The sequence below is a fragment of the Epinephelus moara genome, chromosome 9 (assembly GCF_006386435.1).
Source record: "Epinephelus moara isolate mb chromosome 9, YSFRI_EMoa_1.0, whole genome shotgun sequence".
Classification (NCBI taxonomy): domain Eukaryota; kingdom Metazoa; phylum Chordata; class Actinopteri; order Perciformes; family Serranidae; genus Epinephelus; species Epinephelus moara.
Window position 1 is genome coordinate 34,814,415 of NC_065514.1, and position 27,145 is coordinate 34,841,559.

Below are 27,145 nucleotides of genomic sequence, written 5' to 3' on the forward strand. Positions count from 1 at the left end.
AGCCTTCAGCTATCAGGCTCCTCTCCTGTGGAATCATCTTCCTGCTACGGTCCGGGAGGCAGACACTGTCTCCACATTTAAGACTAGACTTAAGACTTTCCTCTTTGATAAAGCTTATAGTTAGGGCTGGCTCAGGCTTGCCCTGTACCAGCCTCTAGTTTGGCTGACTTAGGCCTAGTCTGCCGGAGGACCCCCCTATAATACACCGGGCACCTTCTCTCCTTCTCTCTCTCTCTCTCTCTCTCGTATCCTATTACTGCATCTTGCTAACTCGGCCATTCTGGATGTCACTAATTCGGCTTCTTCTCCGGAGCCTTTGTGCTCCACTGTCTCTCAGGTTAACTCGTATTATATCGGTGCCTGGATAGTGTGACGTGTGTGGGTGTGCTGCTGCCGTGGTCCTGCCAGATGCCTCCTGCTGTTGTTATCATTAGTCATTAGTCATACTTCTACTGTTATTATACACATATGATTATTGTCACATATGTATACTATCATATTTATATATACTTTCAACATATTGTACCACAGTAGCCAGAACTATAATTATAATATGATTACTTTCATTAATGCTGTTGTAAGCTACTATCATTACCGTCTGTCCTGCATCTCTCTCTGTCTCTGTCTCTCTCTCTGTCTCATTGTGTCATACGGATTACTGTTAATTTATTATGCTGATCTGTTCTGTACAGCATCTATTGCACGTCTGTCCGTCCTGGAAGAGCGATCCCTCCTCAGTTGCTCTTCCTGAGGTTTCTACTGTTTTTTTCCCCGTTAAAGGGTTTTTTTCCTTATCCACTGTGAGGGTCCAAAGGACAGAGGGATGTCGTATGCTGTAAAGCCCTGTGAGGCAAATTGTGATTTGTGATATTGGGCTTTATGAATAAAACTGACTGACTGAATTGAATTGAAATCACTCTGAGTCACTGTAACAGTATATCACACTTGCTTGATTTTATCAAATGAATTCTTGATAGGACTTATTCAATCTATTTAGTTTTTACTTTGTTTTCTGAAAAAATATACATTATTATGCAGTAATAATAATAATAATAATAATAATAATCTGAAAACAATTTATTTTTTAGAAAAAAGTGCCATAGCTAAAAATGTAAATACTGGCAGAATAGTAATGGGCCCCATTCTTTGGTTTATGTGCTATAAAATCATGATTAGCCTAACTCATACATGTTGCTTTGAACAAAAGCTAATGTAAAGCTAGTAGTCACTGATAACAAACTGATATCAAAATTGATATCGCCACTCATTCTTAAACAAGATGAGATTCACACTGTGGAGTAAAGGCAACATGAATAAAAAAAAAAAAAGATTACAATGATAAACGTGTACTTTTTCTGAAGAAAACAAACATACTGTACACAGATCTCTGAGGAATCAGAAATACCTGTATTTGTGTAAATGGAAGCTTTGCTCTCCTGCACCTTTTAGGTGTCTGGTCTTCATTTAGTCACAAGAACAGAAAAAAACCCCATTGCCATTTAAATGTACAATAGTGGGGCGGCATAGCTATAAAATCGTTCATTTTTGTGATATAAGCACAACTTGATCCAACTCAGGAGGCGTGTCCACGGGCCGCCCACACGTGGCAGCCCATTCACTTCCATTCAGTTTTTGGATGAGGATTATGTGAAAACTGTCCAACCGATTTTCACAAACCTTGGTGGAGGCATCTAGCATGGTCCAACTCAGAAGGCATTACATTTTGGAGTGGATCCAATTAACAGGACGGGTCCATGGGCAGGTAGGATTCAATTGCCTGCTCTGGCCACCAGGGGGCGAGTTTCTGATGCCCCAATATCCAAATTTGTTGTAAATATATTTGTCAACACATCTGCCAAATTTGGTGCTTTTATCACAAAATCGAACGATTCTAGAAAAATTTTGAGCTATGTCGCCCCACTACAATGTGTTTCAGACTAAAATATTTACACAAGATCTGTTCAAATCAACTAAACACTGCAAGACTGAACGGGAGAAGAGGTGCTAAAAGGAAACAAAGGGAGTGGAAACAGTGACCTGTCTGGGAGGGCTAGAGTGACTCAGAGAGAGAGAGAGAGAGAGGTTTGAGGGAGCAGAATCTGCATCAAAGTTAAGTTGGATTAAAGATCATATGATCCACCCAGGAACCATGAAAAAGTCCTGGCACAAGTGTGTGACACTGGGGGAGGTTATGATGCTTGCCAGTCTGAGTATAACTGAACTAATCTCCTGTAAAGGTTAAATAAAGTAATAGTTGGAGGAAGAAGAAAATGGACAAAATACATGACTAACACTAAAATACAAATTTTCACAACATGCACACAGTAAGGGGCAGACCAATGTGAGCTTCACTTCAACCAAATTAAATCAATGAAAACATGAATAAATAATATGAATAAAAAACATTACATCATCCCTTTTTGTACAGTCATGAAATGTACCAGTGTTTTCACATATGCTGGCAAAACACTAAAAAAAAAAGAAAGTAGGCTATCTGAAAATTAAAACAAGCAAATAAAGGGTGAATTGATTAGTGATTCAATTTTTTTAAACTATTTTTTGGATATTTTACAAATAGTTTTTGGACATTGTTTGGACAATTATCTATTATTTTTTGGACATTTTAACAATATTTTTCAGATTTTCTTTGGACAATTTTCATACATTTTACTAGCATTTTTCAGACATTTTACACTTTTTCAGATTTCTTTGGACATTTCACTGATATTTTTCAAAATATGTACTTTTTGAAAAAAAAAAAAGCCCACTATTTCTTTTTGGAAATAGTCTTTTTCAAACATTTAAAAAAATTTTCTGGAAATGTTTTGGATATTTTACAAATTTTTTCACATTTAACCAATATTTTTCAGACATTTTTCGGACATTTCACTAATATTTTTCAGCTATTTCATGTAAAATTGCTATTATTTTACCATTACTTTTGATATTTAAACAATGTTTAAGGACATTTTACTTTTTTTCTGAAAACAATTGAAAATATCTGAGAAACTTTTTCTGCCATTAAAAAATGGAATTAAGTAGAATAAATACAATTTTGAGAATTCTTAAATCATTGGAGCTAAAGGAAAAGAATATCTTCATTCCATCATACTGGGGTGTAAAGGAAAGGATTGAATTAAGCTTACCTTTTCCTTTTTAATTATTTAAAAGACAGCATTATATATGCAGTATATTTATTGTTTGATTATATTTTTGACACGTCTGATAACCTTTAACTGCCTTTTTGCCGGTTTTGGGGGCTCAATATAAGACCAGAAAGCTAAAACCTTTTGTGGTGTTTTGGAGTAGATTTGTGTGACTTGTGTTACTTAGATGGACTCATGTTGAAGAAAACATAAAAACCAAGCTGTGATGTGAAGGTCAGGTCACAAAGCATGGCAAAGCGAAGAACTGAAGGTCCATTGGTTTAAACACACAAAAAAGAGGCTCTTACACAGAGACTGTGTAAAGTACATGTTGCTGTTGTTGTTTTTGCTCTATTCTCACAGCTGAACTTGAGGCCTCCTGAGCATCTTGTGTTGTTATCATGTGTACTAAATCACAAGCTCCAGCGCCCCAGGTCATTTCCTACCACACAATTTTCTCCTCCTATTATTCCTGCTTCCCTGTGAACACAGCCTTCCCCCATTTCCTGTTCTTGGCCCCCAAATTGATCCTTAGACATATTGTTGGGGCCCGCTGACCTGTAAAACACAGTCAATGCATCAGAGTCTTTGGTAGCTCTTGAGGAAATTAAAGACATGTTACTGAAGGGGTGGGGGGTGGGGGGGGTGGGTGAATGAACACAGGCTGAATGAAATGACTGACCCAATATAACTACATTTGCAGTTTTTTTTAACCAATACACACAGTCAGACAGCTCTCAACTTAATCCAACATTTCAAGTAAAAACATGTGGGTCAGAGCACTGCCATGATACTGTATATATTAATATTTTTTCCTCCTACAGGAACAAAACATGTTTTACATCCAAAATATTAAATATTTGCAAGTTCAATGCCACTGAGCCTGTTCTCTCACTACTGACTGAGAACATCCCCCACAGGTCTCTCAGGCATGAACGCATCAGGCAGTGGGAGAATCAGCAGCTTCTATCACACACTGATAGTGACTGAGCACAGCTAGGGTGGTCTGTCTGTGCGTTAGCATGGTATTGATCTAGGGAGGAAGAGATTAAGATTAAGAAGAAGAGACACTAAACCCAGGAAAAATGTACTCATTAACATATGGGGTGATGAGGTGATCTGTACGTCTCTTTCAATGTAGATTCAGATATCCTCCATTTTTTATCATATTTACTCTGGTCACATGCTTTGGGGTCAACATGATAACCTGGCTGAGTTAGGATAGCCCAGAATGATACAGTATTACTGTAGGTATCTTACAGCGTAAAAGGCACATGTTGAGTAAAAGGCTCAACGTATTCACTCTGGCGATATTCTACATTTTCTTCATATCAACAAATCCCATGAGCGAGCCAAACCAACACTGATTGTATCTACTGACAGGTATTGTGTGTGTGTGTGTGTGTGTGTGTGTGTGTGTGTGTGTGTGTGTGAGAGAGAGTGTGCGTGCGTGCGTGCGTGCGTGCGTGCGTGCGTGCGTGCGTGCATGTATCAGAGCCTGATATTTCTTCTTTCTCTGTGCCACGGAGCTCCACTGTTGTCCAAAAAACTATTAAAAACACATCAATGAGTCAGTTGCGATAGCTGGCATGTTCCTTCATTACCATGAGAAATATATTGTAGTTTAGTCTGACTCAATCCCACGTACACCATCCCGCAGCCACAAATATTTAGAAGAGCACCAAATCTAGATTAATCTGCTGCTGAAAATGGCCCCCAACTAATTATTTCTTCCTGTTTGTTTGATAAAAACTACAGTGACCAACTTAAAAAAAAAAAAGAAAAAAGAAAGAAACTAAATTTGTTAGTGATGTCCTGATCTGATCTCAAAGATCAGTATTGAGGCTGATCAAGGGAAGTTTTTACTGATCAAGAGCCTGATTCAAGACATTTTTTCCCATCAGCTGGTTTTTCTAATCACGATCCTTTGTCATGCACTGCAATGCAATGAGTGCAGCTGTTATCAACTTGTAAGCTCCTCACTGTCCACTTCATTGTGCTTCCGTTTATATGCACGGGCTGAGCCCTGCCCACCGCGAACACCATACACCATAAACAACAGCAAAAAGAAGTATGAGACTGTTTATGTTATTTACCAAAAGTATAACCACTTGTTTCTATTCAGCTCAGTGTAAGAGTCTCTTGTATTTTGCCGTCATCTTTTTTTTTTTACTTTTATGTAACCAGGAAGTCCTATTGAGATTGAAAATCTCTTTAACAAGAGAGACCTGGCCATGGGAGGTGCATTGTGGCACATCATGTTACACTACCCTGCTTTGAGGACACAGACAGCGGTGCAGATCTTACCAGTGAAGAGCAATCAACACACCACTACAAGTGCAACAAAAGCCCTGTGAGCAAAAAGACAGTTCGATTAATTTTTTTAGGGCCGGTCATTGCATAGTGTCTTTTTTCAGCAGAAAAGTGGTGGCAGGGTGCTAGGGAGTGCTTCATCCCATTGCTTCACAAAAAAAGAGCTCCCAGTCATTTTTTTAATGACATGTTCTGCATGGGTATTTTTCAATGACAACAATATTTTGAACACCCAGTGTTTCCGCTACATTCATTTAGCAGCGGCGTGCTGCTAATGCTGCTAAAATTATTGCCGCCGCTGCTGCTCCTTCAAAACATTTATTTTGCAAATGCACCACCACCGCTCTGAGACAGCAGCAGCCAGTGTAGTGAGGAGAGTAGCGGTGAGGGGAGGGGGGAGCGGGGGAAGGCTCCTATTTAGGGATGCACCGAATATATTCGGCCGAATATTGCAAAAAAACACACATTCGGTATTCGGTGGAATAAGTGAAGAGCAAGGCCGAATAATAGCAGCGTGTTTTGATAACACAATCAAACAGCGTGCGGTGACGGACGGAGTAAAATGTCAGCAGTGTGGTGATATTTTACTCCACTCGGATTTGCGACTAAAAATAGTTTTGTGCGGGCAAAATAAATCATTCAGCACGCTGTGTGAGGACAGATTTTAACCAGCAGCAGAAACTAAACGGCGAATCCCGCCGGTTGTGGGTTGAACGGGGGTCACAGACATGGACAGAAATACGTAATTCCTGTCAAATATGGCGGCGCGTGATAACGGCTCCAGGTGAATAACTTGTTGTCATGACTGCCCAAAAGTACCTGAACAGCTGAGCCATGGCGGCCCACAGTATGTGGCGTATCAGAGGAGAAACGAGCCGTTCACATTTCTCTCTTTGTGGCAGGTAACGGCCGACAAACCTCACCGCACTTAAGGGACTGTTCTTTACTTATGAAGGGACTGTCAGGGGAGGAGGGTGGCTGGTTGATTTTTATTTCATTTATTTATTTATTTTATTTTGATCCCCCCTATGTTAATCACTTATTGATGCTGTTTTTGAAGTATGAATCAATCAATAAGTAATTTATTCCATTGAAATATCATTGATGTATTATAGAAAAGTGATTTATCTTTTTATAAATGACAAAAGGCACATCTGCCTCATTTTTGCTGTGGTATCCTGATACTACTCAGAACCGTGATACTTTCACTGGTATCGTACCGTGGGTCCTAATTTTGGTACCGTGACAACACTAATCTGGTTCATCTGCAAAACTAATGAAAAACTAAAAAACGGCATTCGGTATTAGGCCAAGCGTTTAATATTATTCGGCTTCGGCCACAAATTTTAATTTTGGTGCATCCCTACTCCTATTGGAATTAACGTTATTCGCGGGATCTTGAAAGTGACATCATCACTGGAGCACCAGGTCAGAGTCTGTCATCTTGAAGAATAGGGCAGCAAACCAGAGAAAAGAAAAAGGTAGATTTTATTAGCTGAAGATAACTTATAATACCAATATCAATGTTTCAGAGAGAGAGAGACAGAAAGAGAAAAAGAGAGACAGAGACAGTAGTCTGAGTTGGTGGAATGGGGGATGTCTCTCACCCCCTCACCCCGCCACCCCTGCTGCTGAAAAAAATCCTAGAGGAAACACTGCACCCTAGGCCTAAGATCAATGATCAATCTTGTGGTTGTATCAGCAGTTCTACTGCCTTGTGTCTTGGACACTCTGGGGGAAGAGAGGAGCAGAGCTGTCAACTGAACACCACCTGGTGGTGAGTTGGATCAGATGGCGGGGGAGGCTGCCGGACAGACCTGGTAAACCCAAATGTGTAGTGAGGGTGAACTGGGAACGTCTGGCAGAGGACCCTGTCCGTGGGGTCTTCAACTCCCACCTCCGGGAGAATTTCTTGTGCATTCCGGGGGAGGTTGGGATATGGAGTCTGAGTGGGCCATTGTGGAGGCAGCTGCTAGGAGCTGTGGTCAGAAGGTTGTCGGTACCTGTCGGGGCGGCAACCAAAGAACCTGCTGGTGGACACCAGCGGTGAGAGAGGCCGTCAAGCTGAAGAAGGAGGCCTTTCAGGTGTGGTTGGCCCAGGGGTCTCCTGAAGCAGCAGACAGGTACCGGTTGGCCAGAAGGGCTGCAGCTGTGGCGGTCGCTGAAGCAAAACTCGGATGTGGGAGGAGTTCGGGGAGGCTATGGAGAAGGACTTTCGGTTGCCCTTAAGGAAGTTCCAGCAGACCGTTAACTGACTCAGGAAGGAAAAGCAGGGCTTGTCTCAGGCTGTGCTCAGCAGAGAGGGAGAACTGCTAACCCAAACTGGGGACATCATCGAGTGGTGGAAGGAGCACTTTGAGGACCTCCTGAACCCGGCCATCACGTCCACTGAGAACGAGGCAGAGCCTGAAGACTGCTATTTACCCTTGCAAGGATGCTGGAGGCACATGTAGACTATCCAGTCTACATGTGCTTTGTGGACCTGGAGAATGCTTACGACTGCGTCCCTTGGGGGGTCCTGTGGGGGGTCCTGTGGGGTGTACTGGTTCCAGGCTCGCTGCTACGAGCCATCCAGTCCCTGTATGACCAAAGTGAGAGCTGTGTCTGCATACTCGGAGTGAAGTCGACCACATTCTTGGTGGGTGTTGGCCTACATCAAGGTTGTCCCTTGTCACCAATCCCGTTTGTGATCTTCATGGACAGGATCTCGAGGTGCAGCCGGGGGGAGGAAGGGGTCCGGTTTGGGGAGGTGTCCCGGGCATGTCCCACTAGTAGGAGGCCCCGGGGCAGACCCAGAACACGCTGGAGGGATTACATATCTCGTCTGGCCTGGGAACACCTTGGGGTCCCCCAGGAGGAGCTGGAAAGTGTTGCTGGGGAGAGGGATGTCTGGGGTGCTTTGCTCGGCCTACTGCCCCCACGACCCGGCCCCGGATAAGTAGATGAAAATGGATGGATGGAACAATATTTTGACACTGACATTAGCTGGGATGCTGCATTACGAGAGGTTTGACTACACAGTTAACAACAACACAAGCACTCACCAGCCAGTATTCCAGTATCCACTGGCCCAGTATCCCTGTATCCACCCAGTATCCACTGGGTTTTCTCTCGAGTGTGACAAGGCCAAAAAGATTACAGAGGAGGTTTGTTACTTAAAAAATACTAACAAATAAGAAAACATTAAGGAAAAGCTTGGATGCAAAAAAAAAAAATCTTAATACATTGTAAAGCTATTCAACTGTCAAGTATATGGTTTACATTTAAATAACATTTACTACTTAAAATGTGCACTGTGCAGCAGTATTATCTAGGAAAATAGAAATATCCAGATATCCATATCCCATGAGTTTTCAAAGGTTTGCATCTTCAGTAGGAGCCTCTGGACTTGGAGCTAAGAAAGACAGTGGATATCGAAGTCAGAAAGTACCTGGCTTACAATGGTCAGAGATAGCCTGGTAAGAACATCCTGATGATGTTAGCTCAACATTCTGTTTCACTCTCTCTTTATCAGTCTGGACTCTGTGCTGTCCCTAGCACTTTCAGTGGGCACCAGTACTCACCTTGACAGACAAACTCATTAAGCCAATCAGCGTAACACAACACCGGGGAACATCTTCTTTAACACCAACGAAGGCAATTGAAAAATCAAGCTTTTGCCAAATCCAGTTGGAAGTACAGCGAAAATGTCTTTGCCTCCAAGAAACTCGAGTGCATACTCTTGTTCTTGTTTAATTGTTGTAATTGACTCTATTTCAGCATAACTTATTGCTGTGTTTTCTCTGCTAACATTAGAGTTAGCACTTGTTTATTTGGGAGCCACCTTTACTGCTTTGCAAGCTGCAGTCTTCATTTTACATCATCAACTACAACACAGTCCCTGATTGGCTTCTTATGCTGTCAATTACGGTGCTGTTCCCTGATTGGCCCTGACTGTATTTTAATTTCTGGATATGAGGCTGGGTGGCAGCAAGTCCAGACTGATACAGAGAGCAAAACCGAATGTTATGCTAAGGCATGGACGTCGTTAGACCTGGGCATTCCCGGCTATAGCCCTGGATCATTTGGGCTCAGCCCCGGATCTTTTAAGCCTCCATTTTTTAAAATTAATTAATTAATTTATTTTTTACTAATAAAGCACCTCGTTTCCAACTTAAAGTCCATGGCACGGCATGAGAGCACAACAGACAGCAGCGCACGCAGCACAGCAGCACAGCAGCACAGCAGCACACAACACACAACACACTCACTGACTACTTTTACATGCACAATCAATATTATGGTTAAGGTAATATTCTGAATAAGGTGTTTATATGCACTGCAGACACTGGAATATTCCGTTTACATGTTAATTGACACATTTCCGTGTTTCGGCGTATTCCATTAAAGACCCTGGGCTACTGGCCTACCAGAAACGCTCTTATTTAATGCAACACTCAACCTGCGGGGGGCAGTGATACGCCTATAGGTGTCTGGTCTGCCGGAAATACAGAAGAAGAAGAAGAAGTTGTGTTTACAATGAACAGAGGCTGTAATGTTTATTTCCGACATACCCCTGTTGTCCTGCTTGCGCTTTTGCACCACAACTTAACTACAACACTCCTGCTGATTCATTTTGTCTTCAACAATGGAAGACCAGAGCAAGACGAAAAGGTGAATGAGTGTATGGACCTTTCCTTCCAGCTTAAGCCGTTCACGCCAGCCAGAGTCCCCCGGAGTCTGTGGATGAAGGTACGAAGCCAGTTCTGCTGTTCTCCCTGCTTGCCATAACAATAACAACACAGACAACCCAGGATTTCTTGCGAATCGAGCATGCGCAGACGATACTGAATATTCTGGTACAGGGCATTTTCCGATTAAGGTGTATACATGTCACAATATTCTGGTTAAAACAGGCAAATGCCAGGGGTCTTATTCGGAATATTCTCCAACCGGAATAGGACCTTAATCGGGTTATGCACGTGTTTACATGACTCGTGCGCAACTGGAATATTGAGGATATTCCGAATAATACAGGAATATGGTGTGCATTTAAACATAGTCACTGTCACACCAGCTTACATGGCATATGCCCATATATGGGCAGTCAGAATGATAACTTGTTACAATTTTCAAGTGCAACGTCAGTAAACTACTCTGTATTACAACTGTATTTACTGCGCATATTGGTGGCCAGCACTGAGTCGCCACCTTTTACTTAGTCTTGTAGTAAGTATGGATATTAGACGATTTTTTTGACAAAAAAACAAAAAGACAGCAGGAGGAAAGCAAGTAGTATATCCCTAATGGTGTTCAGTATATACACATACAACTGTCTTTTTTCATTTATTTTCCACTCCAGATTTTCTCTTCTGTGCTTTGGAGGCTCTATCTCCGCAATGGATTGGTCGATTTGAGTGATTGTCGTTTGATTCGATAGAGCCAAGAGAACGACGCTATACCCACCAACACGATATTGACAGCACTGTAAGCCAGTCAGAGTCAGCAGGACGCCGTTGTGGAGGAGGTGCTGGCTGCTGTCATTGTAATGCTTCTCCCTGGAACCTAAAGCCTGTCATGTTTGCCCGGATTCATTTGAATGCAGCACAACATGTCTGTCTACCAGGATGTACCGTGTTTTACCGGTAGAATAAACTTTTCACCGCAAAACAACAAAGGTAAGAGAAATTTTACAACTATCGTTCGGTGAAACGATTTCTGTCGTCGTTGTTCTTTGGCCTCTATCTCTCTGATACTTTGGTGTAGCGTGCTTTGAGATGAATGACGTGTGTTTTGCATAACATGGCGTCAAGTTAGAGGCCAAAATATGGTTCGGCATATACGTGCTGTATGGAGTTTGATTTGTTGTTATTCATTTAGTTGTTGTTTGAGCTGTGATTGAGGCATGTAAAAAGGGTTTATACAGCCTTGTAGCCCAGGTTCTGCTGTTTAATTTGATGTGCAACATCACTATAGTCTTCGTGATTAGTGCATTGTTTCACACTGTATTTGTAAAGTCATTCTCAAAGTCCCCCAATTGGGGGACTTTTGGGTTTCCAACAATTTGGGCAACCCAATAATAGAAGACCAGTGCTCATTCTTTGTCAAAATTCTTTGAAAATCATGTGTTTAACAGGGAATTATTCAAAATTTTGAACTCCCGGACCCCCCGGGTAAAAAATTGTTCAAATTGTTCACTTCAGGGCCAAAACCTCGGATTTTTTCAACTGATAGTGACACCCCTGCGCTCAGACCATCCTGATGACCTGAGGGACCTGTTGAGGGAAATTATTGAAGCCAAACTTCAAATGTAAAACTGTGAATTTGGGGGGGAACGTGATTTGGGAGAAATGTATGTGGACATAGCTAAGTTAGAATAACCAGTTAATTAGGCCAAAGGGACACAAGGTTCAAAGAATATGGACAATCGCAGGATTGCTGCATGGAAATTCATCCTGTGTACACTAGTGGCCGAAACATGATCAAGCCTGTGCGTGCAATACTTAACTCATAGACAAAATTACAGTGAGATTCTTTGTCTTAACTGGAATATTTAGACCAGTACTATTCCTTTAATGTAGGACTCTCCTCCTTTTCTTCCTTTCCTTCTCTTCTTTCATTTTCAGCTTAGACCAAATTAGTAAAATATTTTTTAGTAATTCAAACCCTTTTATAATTGTACAATATGTATTATGGTACAAACCAGTTTTCCTTATTACTTCATGAAAAAATGAAAAAGAAACACTTAGCACACAGCAAAACATATTACACTCGTGGCCTTGTGGTTTCCAAATCATACCTCTTATTTCCATGAATAAACATAAAATTTCCAAGTCATTCATACTTTTATAAAGTTCCTATTGAATATTGACTTCTTTTCTACTGTGTGTGTGTGTGTGTGTGTATGTGTGTGTGTGATAGCAGACAAACAGGTCCGGCCTAGTGGGGCCCAGGAGAGCCCCAGGGCCCAGACACAACAATAAGCTCCGTTATTACAGGCTGAAACTGAAGACAGCAGGGGCACACCCTGTGGGCTCCTTGTGCATATCAGTATAGACTCATTCACAGGCCCTGCAACAAAAATAACCTTCCACAGATGCTGGGTGGACACTGTCTGCATGTTTCCAGTGCTAACCTGATCAGTGTCAGAATACCTTCTCTCCTGAGGTCATGTGGAGTAGGAGATCTACAGATTTTAAGATTGCACTTTCATAAAGTTGGGGGACCCAGAAAGAGAAAGACAGTAATGGTCAACATTAAAACAGCGGATGCTGACATAAATGCTGACTTTCCAGGGTATGGGTCACACTCCAAAAACACTAGATCCTACATTTCTCACGATGCAACCGATGGCATCTCTTGAGGAATTTTCGAACAAAACAGTTGTGGGGACTCCCTGAGAGGACCTGGGGAGCTCCCCTGAGAACTACGTACCTTCAAGAGCTGTTTTTCTGTTTGCATTCGTACCGCAAATATGAATGCTGAAGTGACATACTGTAAGCCGCCTGGTGGTTGATATGGCAACATCACTTTCACTTTAAGGAGTCCAAATCGTGTTTATTTCCACCATCGTAATTATGTTCAGTAAAACTTAGACATTACTGTCAGTCCTTTTGTCCATGTGGTCTTCCATTTTTTTTGTTACAAGCTGTTTTTTGTGTGTTCTGTCGCCTGTTGTTTACACAGCTAAGGGGTTTTTAAAAATGACGGTTTCCAATGCTACATTGGCTTGTGTTTGATCAATCACCACTTCAGTGTTTTCTCCTAGAACAGTTTGTATGATATCCTATGAATTTGCACCCCAAGAATAACATTAGATCCTTAAAACCACAGTGTGTAGGAATTTCTCCCATCTAACGTTGAAATCATATATTGCATTCAAACGGATAGCGCACTCTAGCGCCTCACTGTTTCAAACGCATATTGCAACAACGGTAGCCGCTGTGTACCAAAAAGCTACGATAACATTGATGAAACCATGTCATCCAATACTTCAAGGAGTCGACAAACCCCCTCCTCACCATGCTGGCTGTTTACAATGTAGGACTGTTGGGGCGGGTGTAAATCAAAACAAACCAATCACATCTTGTCTTTTGACAACTGACAAGTGGCTCAACCTCACTTACCTCATCCTTCTCCTCGCATCACTGCGCTGCTAACAGCTGCTAACAGCTAACAGCAGCTAACAGCGGCTAACAGCGGCGCAGTGATGCGAGGAGAGGGATGAGGTGTTAACGCGGCGCTGGCCTGTGATTGCATTACCTTTCTCTTTCAGCAGCTCTTTCCACCTGGGAAAGGCTAGCCCGATGTTGACACTCGACGAGGATTCCGTCTTTGAGCATAATGCATGATCCTGCATTATGCTCAAAGAGTGGGACTTTGTTATGCTGCAGTAGTGCCGGGATAGTAGCGAAGCGCCTCTCGCTCCTCTCCCTCGGCTTCTTGGTCACACAGCGCTGGCCTGGCTCTCAACGAAAACGCCGAAGGCGGGGCTGTATGTCCCTTGCTGGCGGATGTATTCTCAAGATGGCAAAATGTTATGAAACCCCCCAGACGACTTACCCGCACAATGTACAAACAAATCTGAAATTCTCCTTTTACGAGAATAAGTCAGATTATTGGTGGAGGTAATAGTACACCAATGAGGACATATTTATGAATGCAGACATCAATTTTTGCCAGTAAACAACTGAAAATGTTACACAATGTCCCTTTAACGTACAGTTAGAAAATTAACATATACAGACCCTTTCCAAAAAATTAGAATATCATGGAAAAGTTGTTTCATTTCCATAATTCCATTCAAAAAGTTAAACTTTCATAGATTATAGATTCAGGGCCCACAATTTAAATGATTTCAAGTATTTATTTGTTTATTTTTACATAATTTGGGCTTCCAGCTCATAAAACCCACGAAAACAGGAATTCAAAAAATAAGAATACTGTGAAGAAATCACCATTTACTTCTCAGTTTTTGCAGAAAAAAAAGAAAGAAATTAGGATCACATCAAATCAATCAAAATATGGTACTTTCAAAACGATATGTCAATCTTCAATACTTGGTTGGGAATCCCTTTGCCTTAATCACTGCCTCGATGCGCCGTGGCATTGAGGCAATCAGCCTGTGGCATTGCCTGGGAGTTATGGAAGCCCAGATTTCCTTGATGCTTGCTGTCAGCCCTTCTTTGTTTTTGGGTCTGGTGTCCCTCATTTTCCTCTTGATAATACCCCATAGATTCTCAATGGGGTTTAGGTCCGGCGAGTTGGCTGGCCAGTTAAGCACTGTGATGGCATGGGCATCAAACCAGGTTTTGGTGCTTCTGGCGGTATGGGCAGGGGCCAGGTCCTGCTGGAAGATGAAATCTGCATCTCCATACAGATCCTCAGCAGAAGGAATCATGAAGTCCTCTAAAACATTCTGGTAGACTGTTGCGGTGACCTTGGATTTAAGAAAGCAGAGTTTACCAACACCTGCACCGGACATTGCACCCCAAATCATGACTGACTGTGGATATTTCACACTGGACCTCAAGCAGCTTGGGTTCTGTTCCTCACCCGTCTTCCTCCAAACCCTTGGACCTTGATTCCCGAATGAAAGGCACACTTTACTTTCATCGGAAAAGAGGACCTTGGACCACTGGCCAACAGTCCAGTCCTTCTTCTCCTTGGCCCAGTTGAGACGCTTCCTACGTTGGCTCAGGCTCAGAAGTGGCTTGACCCGAGGAACCCGACAGTTGTAGCCCATCTCCTGGATGCGTCTGAATGTGGTGGTTTTTGAAGCTGTGACTCCCGCCTCATTCCACTCTTTCTGGATCTCTGCCAGATTCTTGAATCTTCTCTGTTTGATAATCCGCTGAAGCCCACGGTCATCTCTTTTGCTGGTGCATCTTCTCCTGCCACATTTTGCCCTTCCACTAGACTTTCCGTTGATATGCTTGGACACAGCACTCTGTGAACAGCCAGCCTCCTTAGCTATGAACTTTTGTGGCTTACCCATCCTATGGAGGGTATCAATGATGGTCTTCTGGCCAGTTGTCAAGTCTGCAGTCTTCCCCATATTGAACCGAACTGAGACAATTGAACCAAACTGAAGCAATTTAATGACACCTGGGGAAACCTGTGCAGGTGCTTTGAGTTTAGTAGATGATTAGTGTGTGACACTCAGTTTAAAACATTCATGCCCTGCAAAATTTGGGCTGATTTCTTCACAGTATTCTAATTTTTTGAATTCCTGTTTTCGTGGGTTTTATGAGCTGGAAGCCCAAATTATGTAAAAATAAACAAATAAATACTTGAAATCGTTTAAACTGTGGGCCCTGAATCTATAATCTATGAAAGTTTAACTTTTTGAATGGAATCATGGAAATGAAACAACTTTTCCATGATATTCTAATTTTTTGGAAAGGGTCTGTAGTTAAAGAGGTTAGGTTTAGGCAATAAAAGTTACTGTGATGAGGTTTAGGAAAAAAGAAACATGGCGAGGACATTAAAATGACTCAAAGTTCACTCAAAGTTCACACAGATCCTGTGAAGTGCCCCTTTAAAGCTTTTATCCATCATGCCCATTGTGTTCAGGTACCGCAACCTTAAAGCATATTTTGTCAGGCTGTAAAGTTCGCTTGTCACAAGGCTGATATACATGGCGACATAACCAGGTGTTGAAATGTTTAGCTGCAGGAATCGAAGGGAAACGAAGACAGGTGAATTCAGAAGGTGTTAAGGATAGGAGTTTAGCAATTCAGTTTGTCTGTGAGGGGGAGAAATACAGAAGGATAAGTTAGTAAGGAGGCAAGGGTGTGGCTGCCTAGAAGGTACTTGTGATTGGGAAATTCAAGTAGATTTAGGGGGAAAGCTTGTTGTTCCCCAGGTTAAGTTTGTACCAAGCAGAGGCCTGACATAGTGTTGTGGTCAGTGAGTCAACAGATAGTTTATTTCATTGAGCTGACAGTTCCTTGGGAAGACTCAGTGGAAGAAGCCTATGAAAGAAAAAAGCTTAGATATGCAGACTTAGGAGCAGAAGCTGAGCAGCGAGGATGGAAGACTAAGATTTGTCCAGTGGAAGTGGGGTGTAGGGGATTCATAGCAAGATCAGCTGTCTCGCTCCTGGGGGAACTCGGAGTGCGGGGACAGAGTTTGAGGAAGACAGTGAGGGAAATGTCAGATGAAGCAGGTAGAGCAAGCCAATGGATCTGGGTGAGAAGAAATAATGTCAGTTGGGCGCCAGCAGGGGGAACTACTAAGCAGGGTACATAACTCCTTGAGATCAGGTGGAGAGATCCACTTCCTCTCAGGAGAAAATCCAGGAAGACGAAGGTTATTTAAGTGTGGGAGTGGCCTATTTGAATCCCTTTTGTTTGAGACCATGCTGCAAGGTGAGTGTGTTTGCTGATCCTGTAAGTTTATTTATCTCCTTTAACTTTAGCTTATATTGTACTTATGCTATGTAGCGTGTGAAATAGAGTATGGTGAATGTGCTAGGAAAGGTAGTATCAGCACTGCTTCTACCTGGAGCTCGCATATACAGAGCCTGGGTTTGGTTGAAGGTGGCGGTGCTGTTTGGGCTGAGAAAGGTATGTGTAAGTAAGGTAAAGGAGGTTATTGGGTTGGTGTGGGGAGCAGTGAGAGCTGGCATTAGGGGAGTGTCTCTGGGATGCCAGAGATCACTGTCTAGCCTCCTGGAGGTGTCGTGGGACCATCTAGATGAAACACTGGTGAAAGGAGGTTCCCACCTGATGACCCCAAAGACATGTTAGTTATCACTGCTCACTGGTCTGTGTAGTTAAGCCTTGCCCTAATAGCTTATCATAGGGCTTAGGAGGTTATTCACTGAGTGCTGATCCTTTTCTAGAGCACAAACTTCTTGTGTTTATTTGAATTGAATTAAACACAGTACCTAAATAACATAGGGAACATCAGTGATGATCTCATGCTTTGCACGCTGTGCGTGAGACCATCACAATTTCTTCAGCAATCTCAACTTTTCCCTCTTCAGTTAGATCAGACTTTCCTTCTTCCTGTAACTTCTGACTCAAATAAGCTGTGTCAGAATGATTTTCTTCCCTGTCAATTCCTCAAAATACGAACAAAGAAGTCTCCTGGAAAATTTGATAATACTACACTACAGGACCCGTATTTACAAGGCTTCCTAGTACAAAGACTTGCTGCTGGTGACAAAATTCTGAGAAATTTCTTAAACTTATCACTTTCAATTTACCCTTACAGTTAAGACTTCCTGGTAAGCAACTCTCAAGGTAACTCTATTTTTTGACATGAAAGTTGATTGTGATGAGGAGTGCTTCAGAACTGTAAACAATACCCCTGGGTCATTGTTGAAACAACCCGGGGTCTGCCCCCAGAGACTTCCATGCCGTCTGAGGAGGTGGTTGGGGAGATCTGGCACAGGGGTCCCTGCTCCATCCTTTTCCACAGGGGCTCAAACTTTGGGCCTGGCCCCTGAGAGGGCCGGTCTGCTTGGCTTGGGACTTGCGCAGTCAGTGGTTCAGACCAGGCAGAGTGCTCAGGCACTGTCTAGGAGGACTGCATACTCTGAGCTCTTTGCATTATGGCGCACAACTACCAGGATCGATGTACTGACATGTACAGCCCCAGAGGCGCTCTGGTACCTGCAAGGGCTGTTTGAGGTGGAAAAATCAACCCTTAGAGGCATGGTGGCAGCTATCAAGGCTGCTTGTACATGGGATTATAGGCTTGCAGATGGTGACTGCAGCCTCATCTCTCAGTTCCTGAGGGGTGTGCAGAGGCTTGCACTGCACACCGGGAGGCTGGCCATTCCACCGTGGAACCTGGAACCTGCCCTGCAGCAAGAACCTTTTGTGTCTCTGGAGTCAGTCAGCATTTAGTGGCCGTCTCTTAAAGTGGTTTTTCTCTTGGCAGTGACATCAGCCAAAAGAAGGGGGGAACTGCACGCTCTGTCAGTGAATAAGAGCTGTTGTCGTTTCCTGCCGGATGATGCTGGTGTCATGTTGTGTCCAAACCCTGTATTCCTGCCAAAAGTACTCACAGACTTTCATTTGAATCAGTCAGTGGAGTTGCGACCCTACAACCCTTCCAAGGAGGGTAGTGAGGTTAAAAAAGACTCAAATCTCTGTCCTGTTAGAGCCCTGAAGGTCTGTCTGGCACACTGCAGCGTTTAGAAAGACAGACAAACTCTTTGTCTGCTTTGTCCACTTGTGGACCTGCATCTGCTCTGTCTCCTGGGGCCCCTCGTAATGTGTCTCAAAGGGTTCCCATTGTTATGACATAACAACCGGGTGGGAAGATAATCTTGATATGATAGAGAACGTTCGGTTACATTGTAACCTTGGTTCTCTGAGTGAGGAGATTATCTCCCCAGGCTCAAGGCTGCTCAGTACCCATTCCAATCAATGTTAATCAGTGGGTGCATGCCCAAGGTGGGGCTTTTATAGCCTGGCACATGCCGGCCACATAAAGTGGTGTGTCTTAAAGATTATTCATTTTCCACGTCGATTACCCAAGATGGGGATGATTCCCATAGTTATGATATTTATGATGTAACTACTGAGTGGGGAGATAATCTCCTCACTCAGAGAACCAAGGTTACAATGTAACCGAACGATTCCCTCAGTCGACTGAGAAGGTTGCTTAAAGTCGAGCAGCCTCTTTTTCTTTTTTTCTTTTGCTAGTCAGTGTGTGCTGTGTACTTCTGGGGACGTTTTCGTAGCTGGAGACACAATGCAGTGGTCTGCAGTACATGGCTCAGTGATAACATCATCTTCTGCCTTCGGCTCACTGCAGGTTGATACGACATAGTCTCTGGCTTTGTTTGATATCTGGTGTCTGCAAAAAATGTTGCTGCACATTTCCAATCTTTCGTTAGCTTGTTTACTATATTACGTGAATGCCGCTGTCACAATGAATGTCCTGCTGAACTACATTCAAACTTTAAAACTATATGGAAAAAAAGAAACAAATAGTCGAATATTCATATTAAACAGCCAAATCTGATTTAAATTGACATTTCTCTGAGTTGGGTACAACCCTAGTGACTATAGTCCCTGAATCCATCAGAATCTGAAAGTAAACTGATTTAAACTTTTATGAGATTTAACCAGCATAAGCAAAACAAATAAAATACATTCCTAAGCTTGGTGATCAGATTTTTTTAAATGCCTTTGGTGTTGAAGTAGATCTCTCTTCCTATCTTTACCAGCCGTGACATCGGGGCTTGTATGTTTTTCACCTTGTAAGTCTGGGTCTGTGTGTGTGCAATGTATCTTTATTGAATGGACACAACAGATCGTATGATATCCTACAAATTAGCACCCCATGATTGATGTTACGTCGTTAACATACAGTTACGTAATTAACATAAAGTTACGTAGGTTAGGTTAAGCTACCGTGGTTAGGGTTAGGAAAAGAAACACGGTGAGGACGTACCTTAAAATGACTAAAGTTCACTTGAAGTTCACACGGATTCAAACACGTGATTTCAGGGGAAACTCTTCGGGAAAAGTTTCCATGGGGGAAAGTCAGAGTATTTGTGACCCATCCACTGCTCTAACCTGCCTCCTTACAAACACTCAGGACTGCTTTCTTGATTATTCCCATCAGCACATTGGCCACGTGATTGCAGCCTTTCAAAATGCATCGGATATTAACAAATTTGTAGGAAAATGTATAAACAGTTTATGAGAACAGTGTGTGTGTGTGTCATCATGGCAAAATATGGTTGTAGAGATACCTATTGTAGTTTGAGTATTTTGCCAGGTGTTACTGTCTGTCTGTCTGTTGTTGGACAGATTTTGTAAACTCGATAACGCCACAACCATGTGAGATGCAGTCACAAAACTACAGGTGTGTAGTTGAAATCACAACTAAGACGGAGCTCAAAGATGGGTGTTAACAGACAAGGGGGATAGTAATGGATAATGAAATTCCAGGGAGGGAATTGATTTATTGACGAAAGTATGTCTGACTCCACTACGATAGGTGGCAATATGCCCCCTTTCAGCTTGTTAGTATTAGACCTTTTTGGTTGTCACAGACCAAACAATCAACAAACAAATTAGCTACGGTTACCTGGCAGCATACTGGTGCCGGCATAAACTGTGTCTCCTCGTCTGTCCAAAAACACACGGTGTTGGATGTAGATATCGCCATGTTGTTACCAACTTTTTCTTCTTTACACAATAAATGCTATTTGACTTCCGGGTCAAAGTCCGGGGCGGAAACTGTGGAGCATGCACAGAGCGCCTCAGCTAATTTGGGTCTGATTGACTGTATACATACAGGAGTAATTCGACTCCCAGTCACATTTTCTGGGTGTGTTAGTCCGACTTTGAGAAATTCGATTTAGTACAATATCACTCGGACAAACATTTTTACATGTATTTTAAAAGTCCAGTTTTAGTTGGGCTAACACAATAAATTGATTTTCTCTAAGTTCATGTCAACATTCCTTACTGTTAATGCTCCCCCTGAACAGCCTGTTTAAAAAGGAAATACATCCCATTGAGGATGCCATGATAGTATTTCATGGGGCCTTTATGAAACATGGTCTCACCATCTTCTATTTCTAAACATTTCTTAGTCCCTTCATATAATTACATCCAAAATATATTTTTTTGTTTTGTAACTGTCCACAGTTTTATAAAATTGAGCAGTAGCGGCTTGTGGTGAAATTGGGAGGGAGGGCTAACGCATTAGGCCTATGGCCTATACTGATCAATAGTTCAGCTGCAGTAACAGTAACATCACACCGAGATACAGTACCAGAATACAGCAACAATGCACTACAACAAAACTAGAGAATTAGGCTAACTACAAAAATGTTCTGATGCCAAAAGCTCTCTTATCTCTCTCTCTCTCTCTCTCTCTCTCTCTCTCTCTCTCTCTCTCTCTCTCTCTCNNNNCTGGCTGGCTAGCTGCACGTGCACACACACACACACACACACACACACACACACACACACACACACACACACACACACAGAGACACACTGACTATTTTCCGCTGTACATACAGACAGGAAAGGTAAAGAAAGGAAAGGAGTAATGCTCCTTTAAGAAGAGGTTAGGGCTTGGGCCTAGGGCTGGGCGGTATAGCCTAAAATCAATATCACGGTATAATTTTGGGGGGATGAGGTGACAGTATAATATTGCGATATCGTCTTCTCTCTTGTTTTTTTTACACCTTAAATAAAACAATTTAAAAAGCCATACAAGTCTAGGATGGAAACTATTTATTGTCAAAAGTAAAATGGTTGCTAATCCATCTATTATTGTGTAAAATGTTATATAGTATGTATAAATGTTAGAGGGAAGAGGGAGGGCCAGTGGCTCCCGGGCCCCCTTCTCCCGCGGGCCTGGGTTTGGTGCAGTCGGCCAGGCCACCTCAATCACATAGTGAGGGAGGTACGTGAGGCAGGCAGGCAGGCAGGCAGACCAGCCGGCCGCCGGGCCCAGTTCTACTGCCGTAGCCGGAGTACTGCAGTATGAAGGTAACCACAAAAGCAGTACCGCGGCCCATGTTTACCGCTAATACCGCCCACCCCCTCTTGGGCCTACCTTATTTGAAGAGAAGTTCACATCGACGGCCTTTCTGGGATGCAAACAGGTTAATCACCAAGTCATTTAAGTCTGATGATTTTTGGATGAGGTCCTGCTCAATAGACAGCATTTAAAATAATCCACCTTGTTCAGCATGATGCTAACGCTGGGTGCACAACCTAACGCATTGACGGATTGACGCTGACCGGAAGTCATTCATTCCAATGGAGGTGAAAATGACAGATAGTAACGGACTAGCGCGCAGCACGGCAGCGGTTTCAGTAGGTGGGTCTCCATCCAAATGTATCGCAAATTTTAAGCGAATTTTGTGAAAATGCGCAAAAGAAAATGTGAATTTATGCACGTTTCCATTCATTATTGTTTTGCAAGTATCGGGAGTCAACAGGTCGAGCAGAAGGTGGCGCTTCTCATGAAAAATAAAAATGCAAAAGAACACCCGTAGAAGAAGAGGGCGCCGTGAGATGACGTAGCGTCTCATGTCCACAACTGATGTAAACAATTACCGGCACATCCATGACTACGACGAGATGGAGAGATTCCTTGGGAACTTCTTGGCTATTGCGAGAGCTCTCATCACACTCACATCAGCGTTGTCAGGGTAGCCTACATAATGCCGTGATGTCTGTGTTGGTACACCAGGCAGCGCACATGATGCAGCGGTATTCAACACATCCAGTCTATTCAGGTAATTTGTGAAATACACTCACCTGACACTGGAGTAATTACCTCTCTCTAAGTTCACACAGGTGTGTGTGTGAAGTAGAAGTAGGATTCAGTAGCCTACGTCATTGTTTATTTGCTAAATCTGTTTCCATTGCCAAAAGTCGCATTTTCCTAATATCGATATGCTGACTTTTCCACCCCCTCCAAGCGTAAAAACTTTTTTGTGATATTTTTCGAATTTCTGGTGTTTCCATTCAAGTTTTTTTTCGCAATTGTTGAAAATGCGAATAAAAATAGGTGGATGGAAACCCGACTATTGACCGTCGGACCGTAAAGGTGTTGGATTTTTCCTACTCGGGCATTGACAAGGTGGGAGAAATGGAGCGTAACAGTGCCGGATGTAGGAAATAAATTGCAATCGCAGTTGTAAACAAACAATATTTCATTTATTTATGCAAAAGAAAAATAAGCATAAGTTTTTTTTTCACTATTAAAAGTGATTGTTGACCATAGGTTGATTTCTATGCGTTTGATAATTACTCTACATTTTCGAATTTCACGTTAATTTCTATATATATCAGCTCTTTCAATAGTACACTACTCAACTCCTCTCAGTTCAGTTGGTACAGTGACAGTCAACATGAGAGATCTTCACAGGAAGATATTGCTAGCTCTTCTACTAAATGACTTCACTAACAGCTCTCGCCGACAGCACGCTAGCTAGCCGCCCGCATCTGGCCAGGTCCGTCAACGACAGAACCTCACGGCATTGTTCTGGGGGTGGGGAATGCGTTGGGGAAACGCTCTGTTAAAACAGGAAAAATAGGTTGTGCACCCAGCGTAACGCAATTCGCAAGACTCAACGCTCACTCTCCCACTACAGTTACAGCGGGCAGGCCCTCACTGTACTTCCACGCACTGTCATTGGCCAAAAGTCAGTGGCCTGGGCTGAATTAATTTAGCCCAACTGGACAGTAAATCAAGGGGGCTTGTCACGACACCTGTCTATCACAATGGGACAACAATGATTGGAAGCTGATTCTAGGAGTATGGGGTGTAAAAAAGCACATTTAGATAAATCCTGCGTTTTTGTGACTATTTTAGTGCTGTTGCTGCTATAGGTTCCACCAAACACAATCAGTTCTAAGGTTCAATAACTAATATTTTAATATTTTCGTTAATTTAATAATTTTCTCATCTTTACTGTAAAAGATAGGCTGGGCTTAGCCCTGCTAGCCCATTTATACCAGCCATCTCTGAAACTGAGCCTTGACCAAATGGTTGATTTGTCTACTGCATGAACATTATTCTATTTAGTACGCTCTCTGAAACTAAATTATAATAAGAATATGATGGAAACTTTAAATGGCAGTGTCCTCAGGGTATTTTTTGGGCATGGCACGTGTCAGCCAAGTGCTAAAGATGGCTCAATGAGGTTCAGCTAAGGACAACAAATTTTTTAACATGATAATTAAACTAAAAAAAAACCATCAAAGAGTTAATTGGTGCGGGAAATCCAAAAGCATTTCCACAAACACACATGCCATTCATAGACACAAGAGCTGAGCATTGTTCAATCAGGATCCTTGAGCTGGTAAACAAGAACAAGCTACAGTGACATGACCTCAGAGGAAGTGGCCCATAAACTCTGACAAACTACTTACGAGATACTACATCTATACATGGCTGGAAAATACATTTATACTCATAATGCAAGGCTGATACGGAAATAAGGGAGCTAAGCAGCTGGTCCGAAACTGAAAAAATGGCAGCTGACGGCAACAGAGACTGTGGGTGGGTATCATAGATCATGTTGTTCTAGACAGAACTATAATTTACCTACTGCGCAGACTAACTCAATTAAAAAATACTGTCAGCCTCAAGTGACTGCCTGCTGAGCTTAGTCAGAGCACAGTGAAGGGGTTGTGACAACATTCAGGACAATTGGCCTTTAAAATGTTGCTATTTTTGTTTACATATAGAAATTGTTGGTTAATGGTGGTCGGGGGGTTATAATTAAACTGAACTGCCAGAATTAATATTGGCATTGAATGTTTCTGCAAACCACAGATATGTTACATTTGTGTGTTATTATATGGTGGTTCAATAAACCTTGTTTCTTTACGTTTCAACAACGCTATGGCTAACGGGTGGTTAGGTTAAGATTTAGGCACAGAAACCACTTGGTTATGGTTTGGAAAAGTTTTGGCTCAAAGTATCAACTTTTGGTGGCACAGTCCCTGCTGGAGAAGCAGACTGATGTCTCTGTATAAAAGCATCATGGCACTATCTTCGGTGGAAAAACAGCAACAGGTCAATAAGAAACACCTATGTTAAGTGTCTAAAAAGCCACAGGAAACACAGCAATGACTCACTAAATCACAACCAGTTTCGTTGTTTGTTGATGTCAAAAAGTGGTCTGCAGCTCAGCAGGCATTTCGCCTCGGTAACATGCCCCCTCCACTTCTTGGATCACTTTAGAAACGATGGCATATGTATCAAATGAATGTAATGTATCTGTTGTCTGCAGAAACATACAATGCCAACATTTTCTTCTGCCAAGTGAGCTGTTAGGATTCATGCTAATGGACCAAGAAATCCTACTACAAACTATATTGGAATCTGGCCTATAGTTTTAGATTGTTTCTCCTGACCGGAGTGATTTAGACTGATGATGGCGCCATTCCTTAAAGTAAACAACCCTGATTCCAAAAAAGTTGGGATGCTGTGTAAAACATACAAAAAATAGAATGCAATGATTTGCAAATCTTTTCTGACTTACAATCAATTGAATACAGTTCGGAGACAAGATATTTCATGTTCAGACTGACAAACTTAATTGTTTTTGGAAATATACACTCATTCTGAACTTGATGCCTCCAACATGTTCCAAAAAAGTTGGGACAGGAGCATGTTTACCACTGTGTGACATCACCTCTTCTTTTTACAACACTCACTAAGTGTTTGGGAACTGAGGACACTAACTGTTGAAGATTTGAAAGTAAAACCTCAGTTTTTCAACAGTCCGAGGTCTTTATTGCTGTATTTTGAGCTTTGTAATGTGCCACACATGTTCAATGGGAGACAGGTTTGGACTGCAGGCAGGTCAGTCTAGTACCTGCACTCTGTTACGACAAAGCCACGCTGTTGGTACACATGCAGAATGTGTCAAATCTTCTTGCTGGAATCAGCAAGGACGTCCCTGAAAAAGACATTGTCTGGATGGCAGCATATGTTGCTCCAAAACCTGAATGTACCTTTCAGCATTCATGGTTGTTTGCATTCATGTGTTAGTCCATCTCAGATGAGCTCAGGCCCAGAGAAATTGGTGATGTTTCTGGATGTTGTTGATATCTGGTGTTTTAAGTTTGCATGGTAGTCTTGCCTTGCATTTGTAGATGCAACAACAAACTGTGTTTACTGACAAAGGTTTTCCAATGTGTTCCTGAGCCCATGTAGTAATATCCTTTATACAATCATATCAGTTTTTTGATACAGTGCCGTCTGAGGGGTCAAAGGTCAACGGGATTCAGTGTTGGTTTTCAGCCTTGTCCCTTACATGCAGAGTTTCTCCGATTCTGTTTCACACAATGTCCCAATATTTTTGGACTCAGGCCTGTATGTTTGGTTGAGGTGGAGTTAATTTCAACTATTTTATTAGCTAATATATAAGCTAACTATACATAGTAAATAATAATTAGGTTATAACTTTGTATCTCGAAGTCGTTCGTAAGTACAGTGCTTGAGGAAATGTGTGTGTGCATGTCTGGAAAAACAGAGCTATGAGAACAAACAGGGTGTTTAGCTCCTGAGACTGTTGGTGTGGTGCAGAGCAGCAGTCAGTAAGATGATACCAAAGTCTGTTTTTCCTCTTGTGAGTTCAGAGTGCTTTCACAGAAAACCAGAGCCACACACACAAAGAAGCGAGTGCTCACAGACAGCAGCAGCTGGAGGACTTACCACTGGAGCAGTTGGAGCCCCCCCATCCCGGCTCACACTGGCAGGTGTTGGGGGCCATACAACGGCCATGAACACAGCTCTCTGCACAATGAGCTGCACATGGAGGAGACAGGAAGACAGGGATCAGTACAGTCACAAAGACTTTTAAAAAAGATGTCTGAAGTACAGTTTGTCATGTAGGGCTACATAAATAAATAAATAAAAAACTTAGATTCATATTTTCCCTCTAATAGAGCTGGAGAATGAAGATGTAGCACCTGAATCTGACTTGTGTCATACAATTAGTACATGCAACTTTACTTGGACTTGGTTGTAAGACTTGGCTTACTTGAGATTTCCCAGACAGATGACTCAGCTTGACTTAATCCAAAATAGGACTGGACCACTTTGTTTAAAAGTATGTCATTCAAGTTATAAATAATTATTGTTTTCAGCTCTGAATGGTTTTCACTGGAAAATATCCAGATTTTCCACATGGTTTACACTGATTTTCAACCAGCTTCTGTGTCCCCATGCATACGTATGACACTTTT

General features: G+C 42.4%; 1 protein-coding gene across 1 annotated transcript in view; it reads right to left on the reverse strand.

Moving 5' to 3' along the window:
* The window catches only part of megf10 (multiple EGF-like-domains 10), a 138,746-nt gene that overhangs the window by 62,949 nt on the left and 48,652 nt on the right, over positions 1-27,145 (reverse strand). The window contains exon 5 of the mRNA XM_050052658.1: positions 26,613-26,705. Within this exon, the coding sequence (XP_049908615.1) occupies positions 26,613-26,705 (93 nt within the window). The remainder of the gene's footprint in view (positions 1-26,612; positions 26,706-27,145) is intronic.